At 43.4% G+C, this 14,821-nt stretch overlaps 1 protein-coding gene across 2 annotated transcripts; it reads right to left on the bottom strand.

The window, feature by feature from the left end:
• Positions 1–3,165: 3,165 nt before the first annotated feature.
• Positions 3,166–13,204, bottom strand: LOC127312353 (probable cadmium/zinc-transporting ATPase HMA1, chloroplastic). 2 transcript variants are annotated; one of them, XM_051342896.1, is made up of 13 exons: positions 12,728–13,204; positions 9,678–9,828; positions 9,398–9,582; positions 9,075–9,221; positions 8,389–8,584; positions 8,124–8,236; positions 7,433–7,674; positions 6,556–6,661; positions 6,217–6,381; positions 5,529–5,745; positions 4,888–5,075; positions 4,729–4,815; positions 3,166–3,820 (listed from the first exon to the last, which is right to left on the bottom strand). In XM_051342896.1, the coding sequence occupies exons 1-13, from the start codon at positions 13,187–13,189 to the stop codon at positions 3,644–3,646; spliced, it is 2,436 nt and encodes an 811-aa protein (XP_051198856.1). In that variant the 5' UTR covers positions 13,190–13,204; the 3' UTR covers positions 3,166–3,643. The 2 variants fall into 2 exon arrangements, with proteins under 2 accessions (XP_051198856.1, XP_051198855.1); XM_051342895.2 differs by lacking the exon at positions 12,728–13,204 and adding an exon at positions 10,426–11,048.
• Between the last annotated feature and the right edge of the window lie 1,617 nt (positions 13,205–14,821).

Raw genomic sequence — 14,821 nt, 5'->3', positions numbered from 1 at the left:
TAGTACAAATAACCCAAAAGGTAAAGAAAATTACAAATTGGTACTCGGATCACCTAGCGACAACTACAAACACTAGCACGAGCCGAAGGCGCGCCGCTGTCCTCGCCCCTCCATCGCCGGAGTCAGGCAAAGCTTGTCGTAGTAGAGCTTGTTGTAGTAGACAGACGGGAAGTCGTCGTGCTAAGGTCCCAAAGAACCAGCGCACCAGAGCAGCAACCATCGCCAATGATGACAACCGTAGATCGGAAGAGACTATCATGAAACCACACCAATAAACACGAAAACCGACCGGATCCCAGGAGATCCGACGGGCATACAACTCCACGCGCCCTCCGTTAGCGCTAGATGCACCACCGGAGCGAGGATAGGACGGGGAGGACCTTATTCTGACTTCAGGATGTAGCCGCCGCCTCACCATCCCAAAAAAGAGACTGAAAAACAAACTAAATTAAGAACGGAAACTCCCCGCCGGCGAGGGACCGTGGTCCGCCACACCTCCAAGGCCCCAAGGCCACCGGAGGTGGAGCGGACCGGCGGTATCGCCGGCGAGGAGGACGGAACCCTAGATGGGTTTTGTGGCTTCTTTCCGCCGCCTCCTAGTTTCCTTCGCACGTAACTTTGGTGCGTCAACCTTGAAGCCAGGGTATATCATAGTTGCTCCGTGGGCAAAGATCACATATTTCAGATTTTGCGCTTTCTAGAGCTCTTTAGTTCTAGAACCGAGCTATTCAAAAAAAAAAGTTCTAGAACCGAGGATCAAAAGTCAGAACTGATCGCAGTTTCCAAGTAAGATTGTAAAAATCCTCTGAAAATGTCACTATTGTTCTACGAATCCACATAAACTAGCAACCATCACCAATAAAAACAAAATTGAGCTTCGGATTTATCGTTTCTCGTTAAGTTCCATACATGTACCCAAAGAACTTACAAAAGGAGTATTTTTTTATAGAGAAATTGATCTGCAAGCGGAATGGGCAGGGCGAGCTTTGGTTGAATCGGTCTATTGTGGTGCAATTTTATTGGGAATAACAAGGGATTTCCTAAATACCCAAAGTTTTATATCTAAAGCAAGTTTTCAAGAAATTGCTTCAGTTTTAGCAAAAGCTGCCCTACGATTGCTTCAAAGGGTTAAAAGAAAACGTAGTTATGGGAGATTATACCTGTTGGTACCGGATTCCAAAAGAAAATCCACCATTCCCCACAAGACAAGAACCTTTATTTCGAAATTCAAAAAAAAAAAATCTATTCGCCGTCGGAATTGAGAGATACTCTTTACACCTACTTATTTCAGATTGGCCATGTATGCATAAAACAAAAACTCCTCGAAGCCCTCGCAAATGTGTTTAAGGTACTAGTTTTCTCGCCAAAATAATTATTGAGATTCATCACATGACAAAAAGGGTGGACGACAACGGCAAGCCTAGGCATCCAAGGATTAGGGCTTTAACTGCCCGGGCATGAAGTTGCCCCTGATTTGGAAAAACGATACGGAGCTAAGAATACGATAACTTCCCGTCTATCTACCACGACAAGCTCTTTTTTTGAGAAACACAGACGTAGACGCTCATATATATATGCACATACACTCACCCCTATGAACGCACGCACGCACACCCTATCCCTATGAGCACCTCCGAGAGACTGCGTCCAAGAAACTTCATCCGACGGGTCTTCAGATTGACGAAGTTACCATAGGCGCCTCGCTGTTGACGGGAACATTACCTCCCACTGAAGAATATTCCGCCTTTAATGAAACACCAAGGTGTCAAACCTGGAGTTTAAACTCTGGTGGGCTAGGGGTGCCACTGCCCCCTAACCACCCAACCACAAGTTGGTTCTCTACCACGACAAGCTCTACTACGACAATGTTTGGCCAGCTCTGGTGATGGTGGGGCGACGACGGGGGCGCGTATTCAGCTTGCGCTAATGTCTGTATCATTGTTAAGTGGTCCAGTGACATAATTACTTTTTATACTTTAAGACCTCTTTTATACTTCTGTTGATGATTATTAATTACTTTAGAAGAAGATACACCATTCAGTATAACATCTTAGATAATTATTTATTTTAACTGAGAAAAATAAAATTACAACTCTCATATATATTAAGATAAATATTGCATGCGGTCTCAATCTTTAATTTACAGTGAGAATTGCACCTTATTTTTAAGCAAACAAAAAAGTTTTATTACTCTCTAAATTAATTTATGCATCTTAATAGATATGATAATGTGTATATGTTTCCTTATTTGTAGTATCCTCAAACATCTGAAATACTTGATAAGATGTACTGTATGAATCTAACAGAAAATTTGATACATGTTTCCAGAGTACATGTCTCTAGTGCGTGGACTAGTTTGTCTTGGAATTTGATCTCGGGTAACAAACCGAAAGAGAAAGGGGTGTGGCTCACCGCACCTTTCTCACGTGTGCACAATGATCGGAAGTGCTAATAAGACTTGGTTTTGGTTTCGTTTCCCTAGCATCACATATATAAGGAATACCAGATCGTTTTTCTGGGCATGACCTAAGTGGCCGGTGCTAAAAGGGGGCGAAGACCGTCTACCACCGATGGCCTCCCAGGCAGTGCCGACGGCGTCCATGTGTTTCTGCCACGACTACCTCTACACCATCTCCAGTTACCAATATGAATCTAACAGAAAATTTGATACTCCGTACAAGTTTCTAGAGTATAGGACTCTAGTGCGTGGACTAGCTTGTCATCGGATCTCTTTGGCAGCTCTCGCTCGATCGTTAGTGACCCTTGTTTCTCGTCAATTTTTCTCTCCCTGTATTTGGTTATGTGTCTTCCGAATATTTTTTCCAGGTTAATTTTTGTTAAAAAAATATCACAATGCGGTCAATATGCATGTACGCAGGATTGGACACATGTGGTGTACTCCCTCCTTCTCATGAAACTCAGTCTAAATTTATCTAAATTTTGATGTATTTAGACACTAAGTAGTATTAGGATACATCCAATTTTCAACATACCTGTGACATGTTTCATGGGAGGGAGTATAATAAACTAGTAATGTACGAACGAATGGGAAATGGATGAAGTACCGTGGTACTTATCGGTGCTTGGTTCAGCGGCTGCAAGGTGGAAGGGAAGCATCAAGCAAGGCCAAGCAAGCCGTGCCCAGCGGCAACGAAACACATGAAGTGGAATGAGAAGAGTGCGCTACAGTGTGTATATTACGAACTGAGCATTACACGGCTGTGGCGTTGCCAGTACACTTAACACTTGGTAAGTAAATTACCAGTTAAAGATAACCTAACAAATTATTTAGGAGCTTGGAGTTCCAGGTACCAAGCTTCAACATGTTGAACAACTCATCTGAATATTAGTGTCACAAGAGACAATGATCTTCAATTCAGACCCAGCACAGATTTGCCTTGTGGCCTTCATCAACTCCAGAAAACTGACCCATGAATCGTCTCCCCGATGCAGTGGAACAAAAAGCCTCAACTAACAGTGTAATTACAGGATGCTCAGCAATATTTGAACACAACATGACCCAAGGCAAGTTTTTCTTTACAAGGTGGTGCTACAAGTACAGCCTATAAACATTAGGTCAGAACCAGTCACCTAAACGACCAACGGTTCATGAAAAGGCAAAGATAACTGTTGCTATACATATCTACAAAGGAACGGTGTTGGCTGGGAATTTTGAGGAGCTATTCAGCTTTGCCAAGATATAGTTTTTTAGGCCATCAACAAGTTGACGGATGTCATCTCCCAAAGACCATGTTGGGTGGTTGAGAGCTCGTATTGAGTTCAAGCAAACTAGAAGGGTTCCTCCTTCATGGAGAAGTACCTGAAATTTGGACAAAATGAGTAAATAAAAACAACTAACACAAAAGAAAATAAATGTGTACATATCAAAAAAGTTGGAGAGAAAGCATAGGTGGGCTTGCAGGTAATCGCAAGTTCTTATAACTGTATAAAGTCCATTTATAATTTTCTTATGTTAAATAGATTCTACAGATACATAATCATCTTGAGCCACATATGAGGCCTGGTGAGTCATAACTCATATGACTTATGCTAACCTCCCTACGACGGAGACATTCCATAATTCTTGTTGTGGTTTTAGTTCAAATTTAAACAAAAACCACGACAAGAATTATGGAACACAGAGAGCATGTGACTAGACTTGGAAGAAATAAATCCACTATAATCAACCGGATTTCTACTCACACTAAGCACATTTGAACATGATGACATACAGAAAAACCATGAATAGATCACAAAAAATCTGAGAATCAAGAGACATGAGATATAGATGACCACCAAATCCAATACAAGCCAACTCCTGGAAGTCGTTCAAAACTTAAAATTTAGCATATTTGTATTCACTATGACAATATACTTGGACCCATATTAAATATCTGGGTACTACTCCATCCGTTCCATATTAGTTGTCGCAAATTCAGATGTATCTATACAAACGGATGGAGTATCTCTTATTTCCAATCAACCTGCCAATTTATCTGGCGGAATTAGCTTAACTGATTTTCTTCACAGGATAACAACAATATGATGATGCTTGTGCAGTGAAAACGTGTAAACATTTCACCATCAGTATAAATTGTCATATTTTCAACTCATAATATGGCACACAGATTCTTAATTTCTTAGGGCTCCAGCCACTGATGTGGTCATCAAATTTGCTAAGCGCACAGATTCATCAACAAGTCATTATGCAAGGAAGAATGAACTTACCGTCAACCAAAGAGGAAGAAATCCTAGGACAGAAGGAAGTGCAGCAAAAACAATACAAGTTAAGGCAAGAGCTACACTTTGCTTGACCTGCAAGGATGAACCTCAAAAGTGTAAGAACCAATAATATAGTGTCTGTATTAAGCCCACACGAGACATTACCAATGAAGTTGTTTGACGAGCTTTAGCGATACAAAATGGCACCACACAAAGATTATCCTGCAACAACAGAATATCTGCAACAGCTACCGCTGTCGCACTGGCGCGTTGTGCTAGAACAATACCAACTGTTGCAGCTGCAAGAGCTGGTGCATCATTTATACCATCACCAACCATTATTAAGCCTCCACCTGAAAACAAATACGAAGGTACATAATGATTAGCAACCAGGAAAGGTAACTTCCTCCTCCAACAATGAAGCAAAGTGACTACTAGGAATACTTAAAATATGGCTGCAAACACAAATTTCTATGATGAGCAACTGAGCTGACAAAAAATAAAGAATCATTCAAATATAGAATAAACAGTGTTTAGTTATGCACATAAGTACTGAGGACCTGAGGTGGTAGCTTGTAGGTTATAGACCTCCTTACAATAGTAACTAGAAGTTGGAAGAAAACCATTGGGTAACTAGATCAAGAATGTAGTGTGGAAGGAGGTGAAATTGAGTAGAAACCAAACCATTGTGATTAAGTAATTGGTGCCTAAGCTAGATATGTCAATGGTTGAATAACATATGAAAATCGAAGAACTGTCATAATAATCATAAAAAGAAATTTGACAGTTACAAGACAACGGACTACCTCCCTCCCTTGAAACTGCTTTTACTTTGTTCAACTTGTCCTCTGGCTTTAAAGAGAAGTGAACTTCGTCAATACATACAGCTTTAGCAACTCTCATAGCACTTGATTTGTGATCTCCAGTAAGCATCATGATTCGAAGTTTAGCCTTTTCTCTTAAGGTATATATAACTTCACAGACACCAGAACGGGGTTCATCCTCAAAGTGGAAAAGGGTTACCTGAAAAGAATCAACGGGCAGATAAATAATACATGCAAGGTAGTCCTTCAAATAATCGACAATTTATATGGAGAACTGGTCATGATAACACATTCAAATGGATCTAGGCATTAGGCAAGAAAATCTTAGCAGCATTATGTAAAAAGCACTACAGCATGCCAGATCTTCTTGTATATATTGTTTTTTGTTCTGCTTTGTTCTCCCAGTATATATATCATAATAATACAACCACCCAAAAGAAGCTGAGAGTGTTCGACAAATCACAGATTACATCAGGTAGTATCCAATCCACTTTAGACTCCAAAACGTTTCTTAAGCCTGAATTTAGTAATCACTTAGCATAACGATAAATAATTCAGTACATCAATGATCAATCATCCCAAACAAATAACTGTACATGGACAAAAAAAATCAGAAGGCAACAAACAGAAGCATGCTTAAATGAGAAGATTGTCCTCTGATTTAACTCACCTTTTTATCTACTGACAGAGCAGCTTGCACAAATTCAGGCCCAAATGCGGAACACTTTACTGCCTGTTTTATTTGCTCGGATTCACCGTTAGATCTATATAGAGAAGAAATATACTCGACGGAACCAATAGATGCCTTAGCAAGCTCATTTTCACTGTTTTTTGCCTGTAATACAAATACATGACCTGTCAAGTTAAGATACAAAGATCCAGGTCCTCTTAGAGCAACTCTAGTGATCCCCAAAACTCAAGTTCACAGCAGAAAATAATTTCTTATTATATCTAACAATTTCCATACGACTTTGCTGGCTAAAATATAGAGTATCTAACTTACACATACCTTTATGCCGCTCAAAGTAGCAACAACTCCTCTACCAGGTAAACTCTCAAAACTCTCTACAGCAACCACAGGGAGATCTCTCCCGACAGAGTGATTTAAAACTGCCCTGTGAATCATATAATCAATATTTCAAATTTCTACTTAAATAATTCTAGAAAAATCATAACATACATGAGAAGATGAAGAACAAAAATTAAACATTAAGAGCTTCGACAACAAGCTTAAGATAGTGGGGAAGATGAGAGTTTACACCAAGATTAAGGGCATGCAAGAATTCTTTTTGGCGCCTCAGTGCTGAAGAGACACACATAAGCTATACATTGCATTGGGATTGTGAGAATGAGCTCATTAGCAGTGGACTCTCGTAGCACTTTTTTTTTACTTGTGCACTCATAGCACTTAGAATAAATACTAGATAACCGTATCTTACTTGATGCGACTCTATAACAACTAAATATGTAAAAGAAAAATGTGTTGCATATTTGCATTTCACGGTGAACAAAAAACCATTGTTCTTTCTGCATACACTAATAAACAATAGTTGAGCATCCCGAATAACTTCTATACTGGATGATTCTAGTCGACGTCAAAGCAGGCATAATTGATTAATGAAGCAATTACTGATACAAAAATTAAAATGAATTAGAGAACTTTTTGGTCAAGAACTGCCTGATGAATATCTGGCTAGCAGTCATGCCCTGGACTGACTATAAATACAATGCAGGTATAGTAGCTATCAATACACTTGGCCCGAGGGAACAGATCCAAGCCATTCCTAGCATGTGTATACCCAAGGATTGTATAGTTCAGTTCATAATGATGCATGCAAACAAAATAAATTAAATAAATGGGCTTTAAGAAAATTATCTATCTCCACCTTCCAATAGGATGTGTTGTTCCTTTCTCCATAGCTGCAGCAACAGCTAGAGCTTCACTTTCACAGTTTGGTGTACAGCAAGAAGGATCATTAACACCATGACTCACATCCAAATGTCCATGAATGGGCTCGATTGCTTTGCACATAAGCTTCCCAGTTGTTAACGTGCCAGTCTTGTCAAAAGCAATAGACTGACAAGAAGAAAGAGCATCCAAGACATGCCCACCTTTCAACAAAATTCCCTATATAGAACAAAAAAGAGGATGATTCCACTATCACACAGGAGAAGAAATTTCATCTAAGAAACAGAACCACAGGTCATAGTAAATTGTCGAAAAAAATAAAGAAGCAACCAGTAAGATAACACAATGTGATAAACCAGGCTCAAAATAATAACTAGTATCTTCCCGGAATCCCATTCATGTCATGACTAAAGAAGCGTTACACAGGCACAGTACTAATAATTGTAATAAAACAAAAGATTCATATTAGTATTTTTTATCTTGCGCAACTCTTGTGCATAATCATAACATAGAGAAATGGGGGCGAAAGTATCTTGGTAAAATAATTATACAAAATCAGAATAAAATACTAGATGCTGTCACTAAATTACAAAGCCGAAAGGCACCGTCTCATACTGAATGAAGATAAAAAGAACAGAGCCAAAGACACTGAAACTTTCAGACGGTACCTTACTTGCAAGAGAACTGATGGCAGTAGCATATGCTAATGGGGCTACAGCCAGTGCACAAGGAGATGCAGCCACCATAAGTCCTAGTCCACGGTAAATTGAGCCCCTACAAACTAAAGGAAGTGTCAGAGCACAGAAAGCTCAATCCTAGAGCTAAGTGCATCAGTTAAGTAGAAATTGACAAATCATCAGTATTAAGTTTTATGAAGCATACACTATTTGTAACAAAATCTATACAGCGTGCCGTGTGAGCTTAGTAGAATACCTGAGTTACCGAAAAAGGGCCACTTAAAGAGGAATGGTCCCAATAGTGCGACAGCCAAAGACAGGGCCACGACAACTTTGCTATAGTGCTCTCCAAACTCATCTAGCCATCTTTGCAACTTTGGCTTGTTTAGCTGGCCCTCTTCAGTCAACTGGACAATTCTGTTAAGTGTTGAATCCTCCCATGACTTGGTCACCTAGAACAAAAGAAACCGAATAAAAGCATGAAAAGGTAACATTCTGGAAGGAGACAAGTGAAACATAATGTGTTGCAGTAACTTAACGATATGCTAGAAGAAAATGTAATTTGTTGCTAGTATTAACCATTATAAAGTATAGAAGGTTTGTGCATTCTGCAAAAGTAAATTACGTTTGCTTTTTTTTTTTCAAAATATCTTAGAATGATGTTTCCAGTCTAACATTATTTCCTCTCAAATGGTTGCAGTACCAAGCATTACTAGCAACTTATGCACTACAGTCCTGCCATTAAAGAACTGTCAGGTGTTTTCTTAATAAAATTTACTAAAAAATGCATTAACAGAATTGCATTTTTATGTGACAACTATAAATTTAAAATTAGAACAAAACCAGATAAGAAAAATGAAGCATCTCGGGATTGCAGAGCAAAAAGAGCAATGAAGAAAGAACTTGGAAAAGATCTCTCCACGGAAAAAAGAAAGGCCTAACCTTCACAATCATCATTCCTTCTAAGTTCCTAGCTCCACCTGGTATAGCATCCCCCACCGTCCTTTCAACAGGTTTTGTTTCACCAGTGAGGTGTTCTATAGTGATCGTAGATGATCCTTGGTAAACTTCTCCATCAACAGGCACAGCCTAATGAATACAAGAACTGCGCCACAATGAGATAAAATTCCGAACGATCTATACTAGACAAATAGCATCAACATGAAAAGGGATAATGACAACATGATAACTGTAAAAAGACTAATAAATGAAAGAAAATTAGGAAATATATGGAGTAAGTTCTTCTATATAGAAAAGCAACACACCTCACCAGCTCTGACCAAAATATGAGAATCCACTTCAAGGTCATGCACAGGAACTTTGGTGTAACTCAGATTTGAAAAATGTACAGAATCGTCTCCTCTTGTTTCTAACAACAATGCAAATTCCGGATGATTTTCCTTAAGCTCCCTCACATCATACATTGACTTGCTTGTGAAGTACTCTTCGGCTGTAAGAAATAACAATAGAAAAGAAAACTACCAATAAATACACAAACAATAGCTGAAATAGGGGAGAATTTCGAAGTCTGTCAAAAATATATACCGATATGAGCTAAATTAAACATTGCAAGAAGCAGACCACCCTCCAATGAGTTCCCCATAAATATAGAGGCAAATGCTGCAAGAGCCATGAGGACATGGATATTTATTTTCCCATCAGCAATGTCTACAAGAGCATCGAGCGCTGCAGAAACCTACAGTAAAAGCAGGAAAATGTCAAGGATTCCGCAGACAAGCAATCTCAACATAGCGAAATATCTCTCTTCTATGTTAAGAACCAGAACAAGCATAACACTTCCCTGCTCAATGAAATCTAGCTAGCACAATTTCATTTGCAAAAGGTAGCTCTAATCATTACAGAAGAGATTTCTGAAGTTTGGACATAAAACTTTTTTATGTTACAGGCATGCACTTAACACTGGCATGACATATTGCCCCCAAATCAATACTGAACTATCAAGGTTATCATCTCAGTTATTCAGAAGCTTTAGTTGAATGTTTGTGCTGGTCAACTTTATCAGCTTGAACCTGTGCCTGAGGTTCTGTAATGGTACCAAGCAGCAGTTACTCTGTGTAAACTCTTAACAGCAAATTTCTCGACAAAACTCAATCTCGTGAAAGCCTGCACTAAAACTTCCACTGGTAGAAAAAATCCCCAGAATATGATTACCACCGAATTGATCTCACACCCGCATGGGTCGAATTAGATCGGCATTGATACTTCAGCTCCTCTTATATACTCCTAATTACGGAGTAGAAACCAACAGCAAAGAAGAGTGGGTGGTTCTTACCCCAACAAGAGGAAACGCAACGGCGATGAGCGCGGCCGGGAGACGCCCGACTGCGCTCAGCGGCGCGACGTGCGGGCAGACGGCGGCCATGAGGAGGAGGCCGAGGGAGATGCAGCAGACCTGCAGGTGCTCCCGCAGCGCGTCGGCGACGTCGGCCCACCCGATCGCCCTGGCCACCCGCATGACCGCCGCGCCCCCGCCTGACCCGTGCACTTCCGCCCCGTCGTGGCCGTGCCCGTGTCCATGGTGGCCGTGGCCGTGGCCGTGGTGCCCGTGATTATGGTGGTGGTGGTGGTCGCCGTGGGCGCGGGGGGCGAAGAGAAGGGGGCGACGCGAGGCGAGGAGGAGCGGGGGTAGGGATAGCGATAGGGAGGGTAGGTGGGGGGCGCGGCGGCGGCGGAGGTGCGGGAAGGGAGGGGGCCTCGAGACGCGGAGCAGGTGGGCGGAGCGCGGGAGCGGCGGCGCGGAGGAGGAGGAGGAGGAGGCGGTGAGGAACTGCATCGCCGCTAACGTCGGCGTCGCGGCGCGGCGTGGCGGGGGATCGTGGCGGCGAGGCCGGGGCGTGTGGTGGTGGTGGTGGACTAGTGGTGGTGGTGAGCAGGTCGGGAAGGGAGAGGCCTGGGCTTTGGACTTTTGTGCCGGGGGCGTGTGGAGGCCGGGGACGATGCGAGCCAGATGATGGGGAACCCCTGTCGTCATGGTGTGATGGGTGACTTCGACCGTCGATTCTCCAAGCTGATGATGTGTTTTAGGAGATTCGAGCTCAAATTCAAAACGAGAGATTCGAAATTCATATGTCATGATGTACGTACGTATCTAATGACATTGATTTGTCATGATAGATGATATTTGATAGTTTTTTCATAAACTTGATTGAAGTTTTACATCGTTTGACTTTAAAAAAAATTATACATCTTACTTTTACAGAACGGATGTATTACTTAATATAAAATTACGTATACGCCCCACAACGACAAAACACAAAAGAACCCATCGGATACGTCGAAAAGACAGGCTACCAAAGCCCAAGTTATGTCCGACGCATCATTATTGCCAAATTGTGTGCGATGCCCTCGGACAACTACCCAAGCAACGGTCTTCCTCCACCGGTCCGCTAACTAGGATCAGGTAGGATATGAGGTTTTCCTCTGAGCCAAGACCACATAAGAAGGATGAGCACAACTCCACTAGGACACCTTCAACATGGGTCATGACACATACATGCATCACCTATGCTGGCCAACAGAGGCCGGAATGAGAATTTCTCGACAAGATGCCATCTCTCCTACTGCTTGCACTGGCCGACCACATGCCGCAACCAAACCTTCCACGGAGACCATGAACTGGGCTGCAAGCCTCACCTGTGACCTCCCCTGCCAAGGCATCATCGTCGCCCACCTTCAAGCCAACCTCGTTGTGTGAGCAAGGAGGAGCACACAGGTCTGGTTGAGCCGCTCCCCTATCTGTAGCGGCAAAGATGCACACCTTCTGTGACTTCATTGTTGCCCTCCAACCACCGAAGAAGCCAACGGCCGCATGCACTGATATCTGAACAGTAGCTACACCACTAGTGCAAGGACCATCCGCCACCGCCCATCGCCGGTACGGGGCCACCTCCATGCCTCCTTTAGGGAAGCAAGGGCCGTCGTTATCGCGGTCGACAACGGTGGTAGCGGTGGCAAGGTGTTCTATCGTGGCGTAACACGTCACTTGGGGCCAGCCGAAGGGGACGACACGGGTTAGGGAGGGTGGAGGTGGGGGAGGGAATGGTTACAACCAAGAGTAGGTGGCATCGCGGGGAGAGGAACCCTAGTGAAGGAGGGGCACACCCAGTAACTCCTTTGTCGAATTTCTAGTTCTTATATTTGAGTTAGGTTTCTTTTTTCGAGGTGGTACTTTCGAGATTTTGGCAAAAACATGTATTACTAGTACCCACCTCTATAAGATAATACCGGCAAGTATTTACTGGTATTTTCTCAAAATTTGGAAGATTATGATAAAATTTGTACTAATTTTAAATTCTGCTTAAAAGATCTCGGATGGTGTTTTTAACCAATATATTTTCCGAGATTTCGAGTTGCATGTACCGGTGCCTACTGGAATTTTTTTAGAACAAGGAATACAAAACTTGATTTGAGTACGATCTGGGTTGGTTTGCCGCTAGAATCAAAGGCCTGCACATCAAAATATACTGAAATATACAAAAACTTTATTTTAAAGTTCATGCTAGCAATTCTATCAGCTTGTAGTATTACGTAACTGCAGCTAAGAAGAGCCGGCCGGTGGGTCTTACGACTCTTACCCCGACAAGAGGAAATGCAACGGCGATGAGCGCGGCCGGCAGACGTTCGACTGAGCTCAGCAGCGCGACGTGCGGGCAGATGGCGGCCATGAGGAGGAGGCCGAGGGAGATGCAGCAAACACGCATGTGCTCCCGCAGCGCGTCCGCGACGTCGGCCCACCCGATCGCCCTCGCCACCCGCATGACCACCGCGCCCCCGCCTCCCTCGTGCACTTCCACCCCGTCGTGGCCGTGCCCGTGACCATGGTGCCCGTGCCCGCAGTGATGGCAGTGGTTGCCGTGGGCGCGAGGGGTGAAGAGAATGGAGCGGCGCGAGGCGAGGAGGAGCGGGTGCTTGGGGGCTATGGGTGGTAGGTGGGGAGCGCGGCGGCGGTGGAGGTGCGGGAAGGGATGAGGGGGCCTCGAGACGCGGAGGTGGGGCGGCGCGGAGGAGGACGCAATGGAGGCGGTGAATAATTGCATGGTTGATCGCCTATGGCGCGGCGGCGAGGCCTAGCAGTGTGGTGGCGGTAATGGCCGTGGTGGGGGTGAGCAGCTCAGGGAGGGAGGGCTGGTCCACGGCTCGGCGTGGAGTTTTGTGCCCAGGGGCGTGTGGGAGACGGGGGTAACCATGTCGTCATGGTGTCGATGGATGGCTTCCACCGTCGATTATATACTCCCCAAGATGGAGCGGCACCAATATGGGAGGTGCTTAAGAAGATTCGATATACAAATTCAGAAAGAAGATTTGGTATTGCCCTCGAGAAAGGTATGTTTAGCTCAAATTCGTCTGACCATCCTGCAAGTCGCAATCCATTCCTGTCAACCCATTGGAGCGGGTGGTAGAAAACAAAGACTTCATGTTATATTCACCGCACACATGCCTCCACTTCCACTTTATTGTATGCTAGAATTACTTACTTGGTTAGACTGCCATACGAGCTATGTATGTATATCATTGCAACACTCTTTTCGGGATTTTGAAGATCCACATTCAACGTCTTATATCGATGGTTTTCATCTAGTGCTTCACACAATACTTCCAAGTTTACATGCTTATACGGCGGTGATAAAAATAAGTGAGGAGGTAATAAGAGGAAATTATACAAGCTTGCCTACAATCATTTTCCTTTTGAGGGACGATGTTCCTGTCTGACCCACAACTTGATATCCTTTGAAAGAAACTCGGGAGGCAAACCCTATACAGGAATAGTGGCCATACTTTGGGTGCCACCACTTTATTGGCAAGCGGGGCGGCAACCCGGGTTTTTACGAGAAAACCATCCTTATAATATTTCTTATATCTAGCTTTTCCTTTTACAAACATTGCAAATATGCTTGTCTATCATTCGCTTATATTTATTTTTGAAAGGGGCATTCACTTATAAATGATACAACCGAACTTACAAGGGAATTTCATAACAATAAAACCAATGAAGATTTGTCTCTAACCATCATTCCTTGAGCAGTACAAAGCTGCTACAACTAAAAAGTAAGACAAGGAAGATGCTCTCTAAAGAACAAATTTAAGTCCTATAGACCGAGAAAAATAAAAGTAAGTCACTACTTTTGAAGAGGGGAGATGATGAGGACATCCCTACCTCACTACTACCTTCTTCATTACAAGAAGATGATCCTGCTGTGAAGTTCAAGTCCAATGAAGTCAGGATTGAACCAATGACACGAGCTTGTGCGAAGCTACTTAAACAACAAGTGAACTTGTTCCTAAACGATACTTTGATTGATGAGAACTTTATACTACCTAAGTGATATTTCTTATGTATGATCAGGTATGAGAGGTATGAGGAGGGAGCAAGCATCGCACGAGGAGGAGAGGAGCAGCTGGACCAGAAGATGGACGTGAAGCTGGACATGGAGCTAGACATGAAGATATCACATGGACGCTCGAGGGAGGAGCGGGAGGCATGCACGAGGGGAGAAGATGTTGTCCAGGCCGGTGCCAGATCCGGCATGACCGGTCGTGCCGCCGGACCATCCGGTCCCAGGCCCGGTCAGACCGGATCCTGCGCCGGGCGCGCCCGGTCCAAACCGGCCGTGGCGCTTGTGCCTACCGGGCACTGTCCAGTATGCCCGGGAGCTTCGCCCGATCACCAC

The sequence above is a fragment of the Lolium perenne genome, chromosome 7 (assembly GCF_019359855.2).
Source record: "Lolium perenne isolate Kyuss_39 chromosome 7, Kyuss_2.0, whole genome shotgun sequence".
Classification (NCBI taxonomy): Eukaryota; Viridiplantae; Streptophyta; class Magnoliopsida; order Poales; family Poaceae; genus Lolium; species Lolium perenne.
The sequence above is the reverse complement of the archived record's forward strand: the minus strand, read 5'-3'. Positions and strand labels throughout refer to the sequence as shown.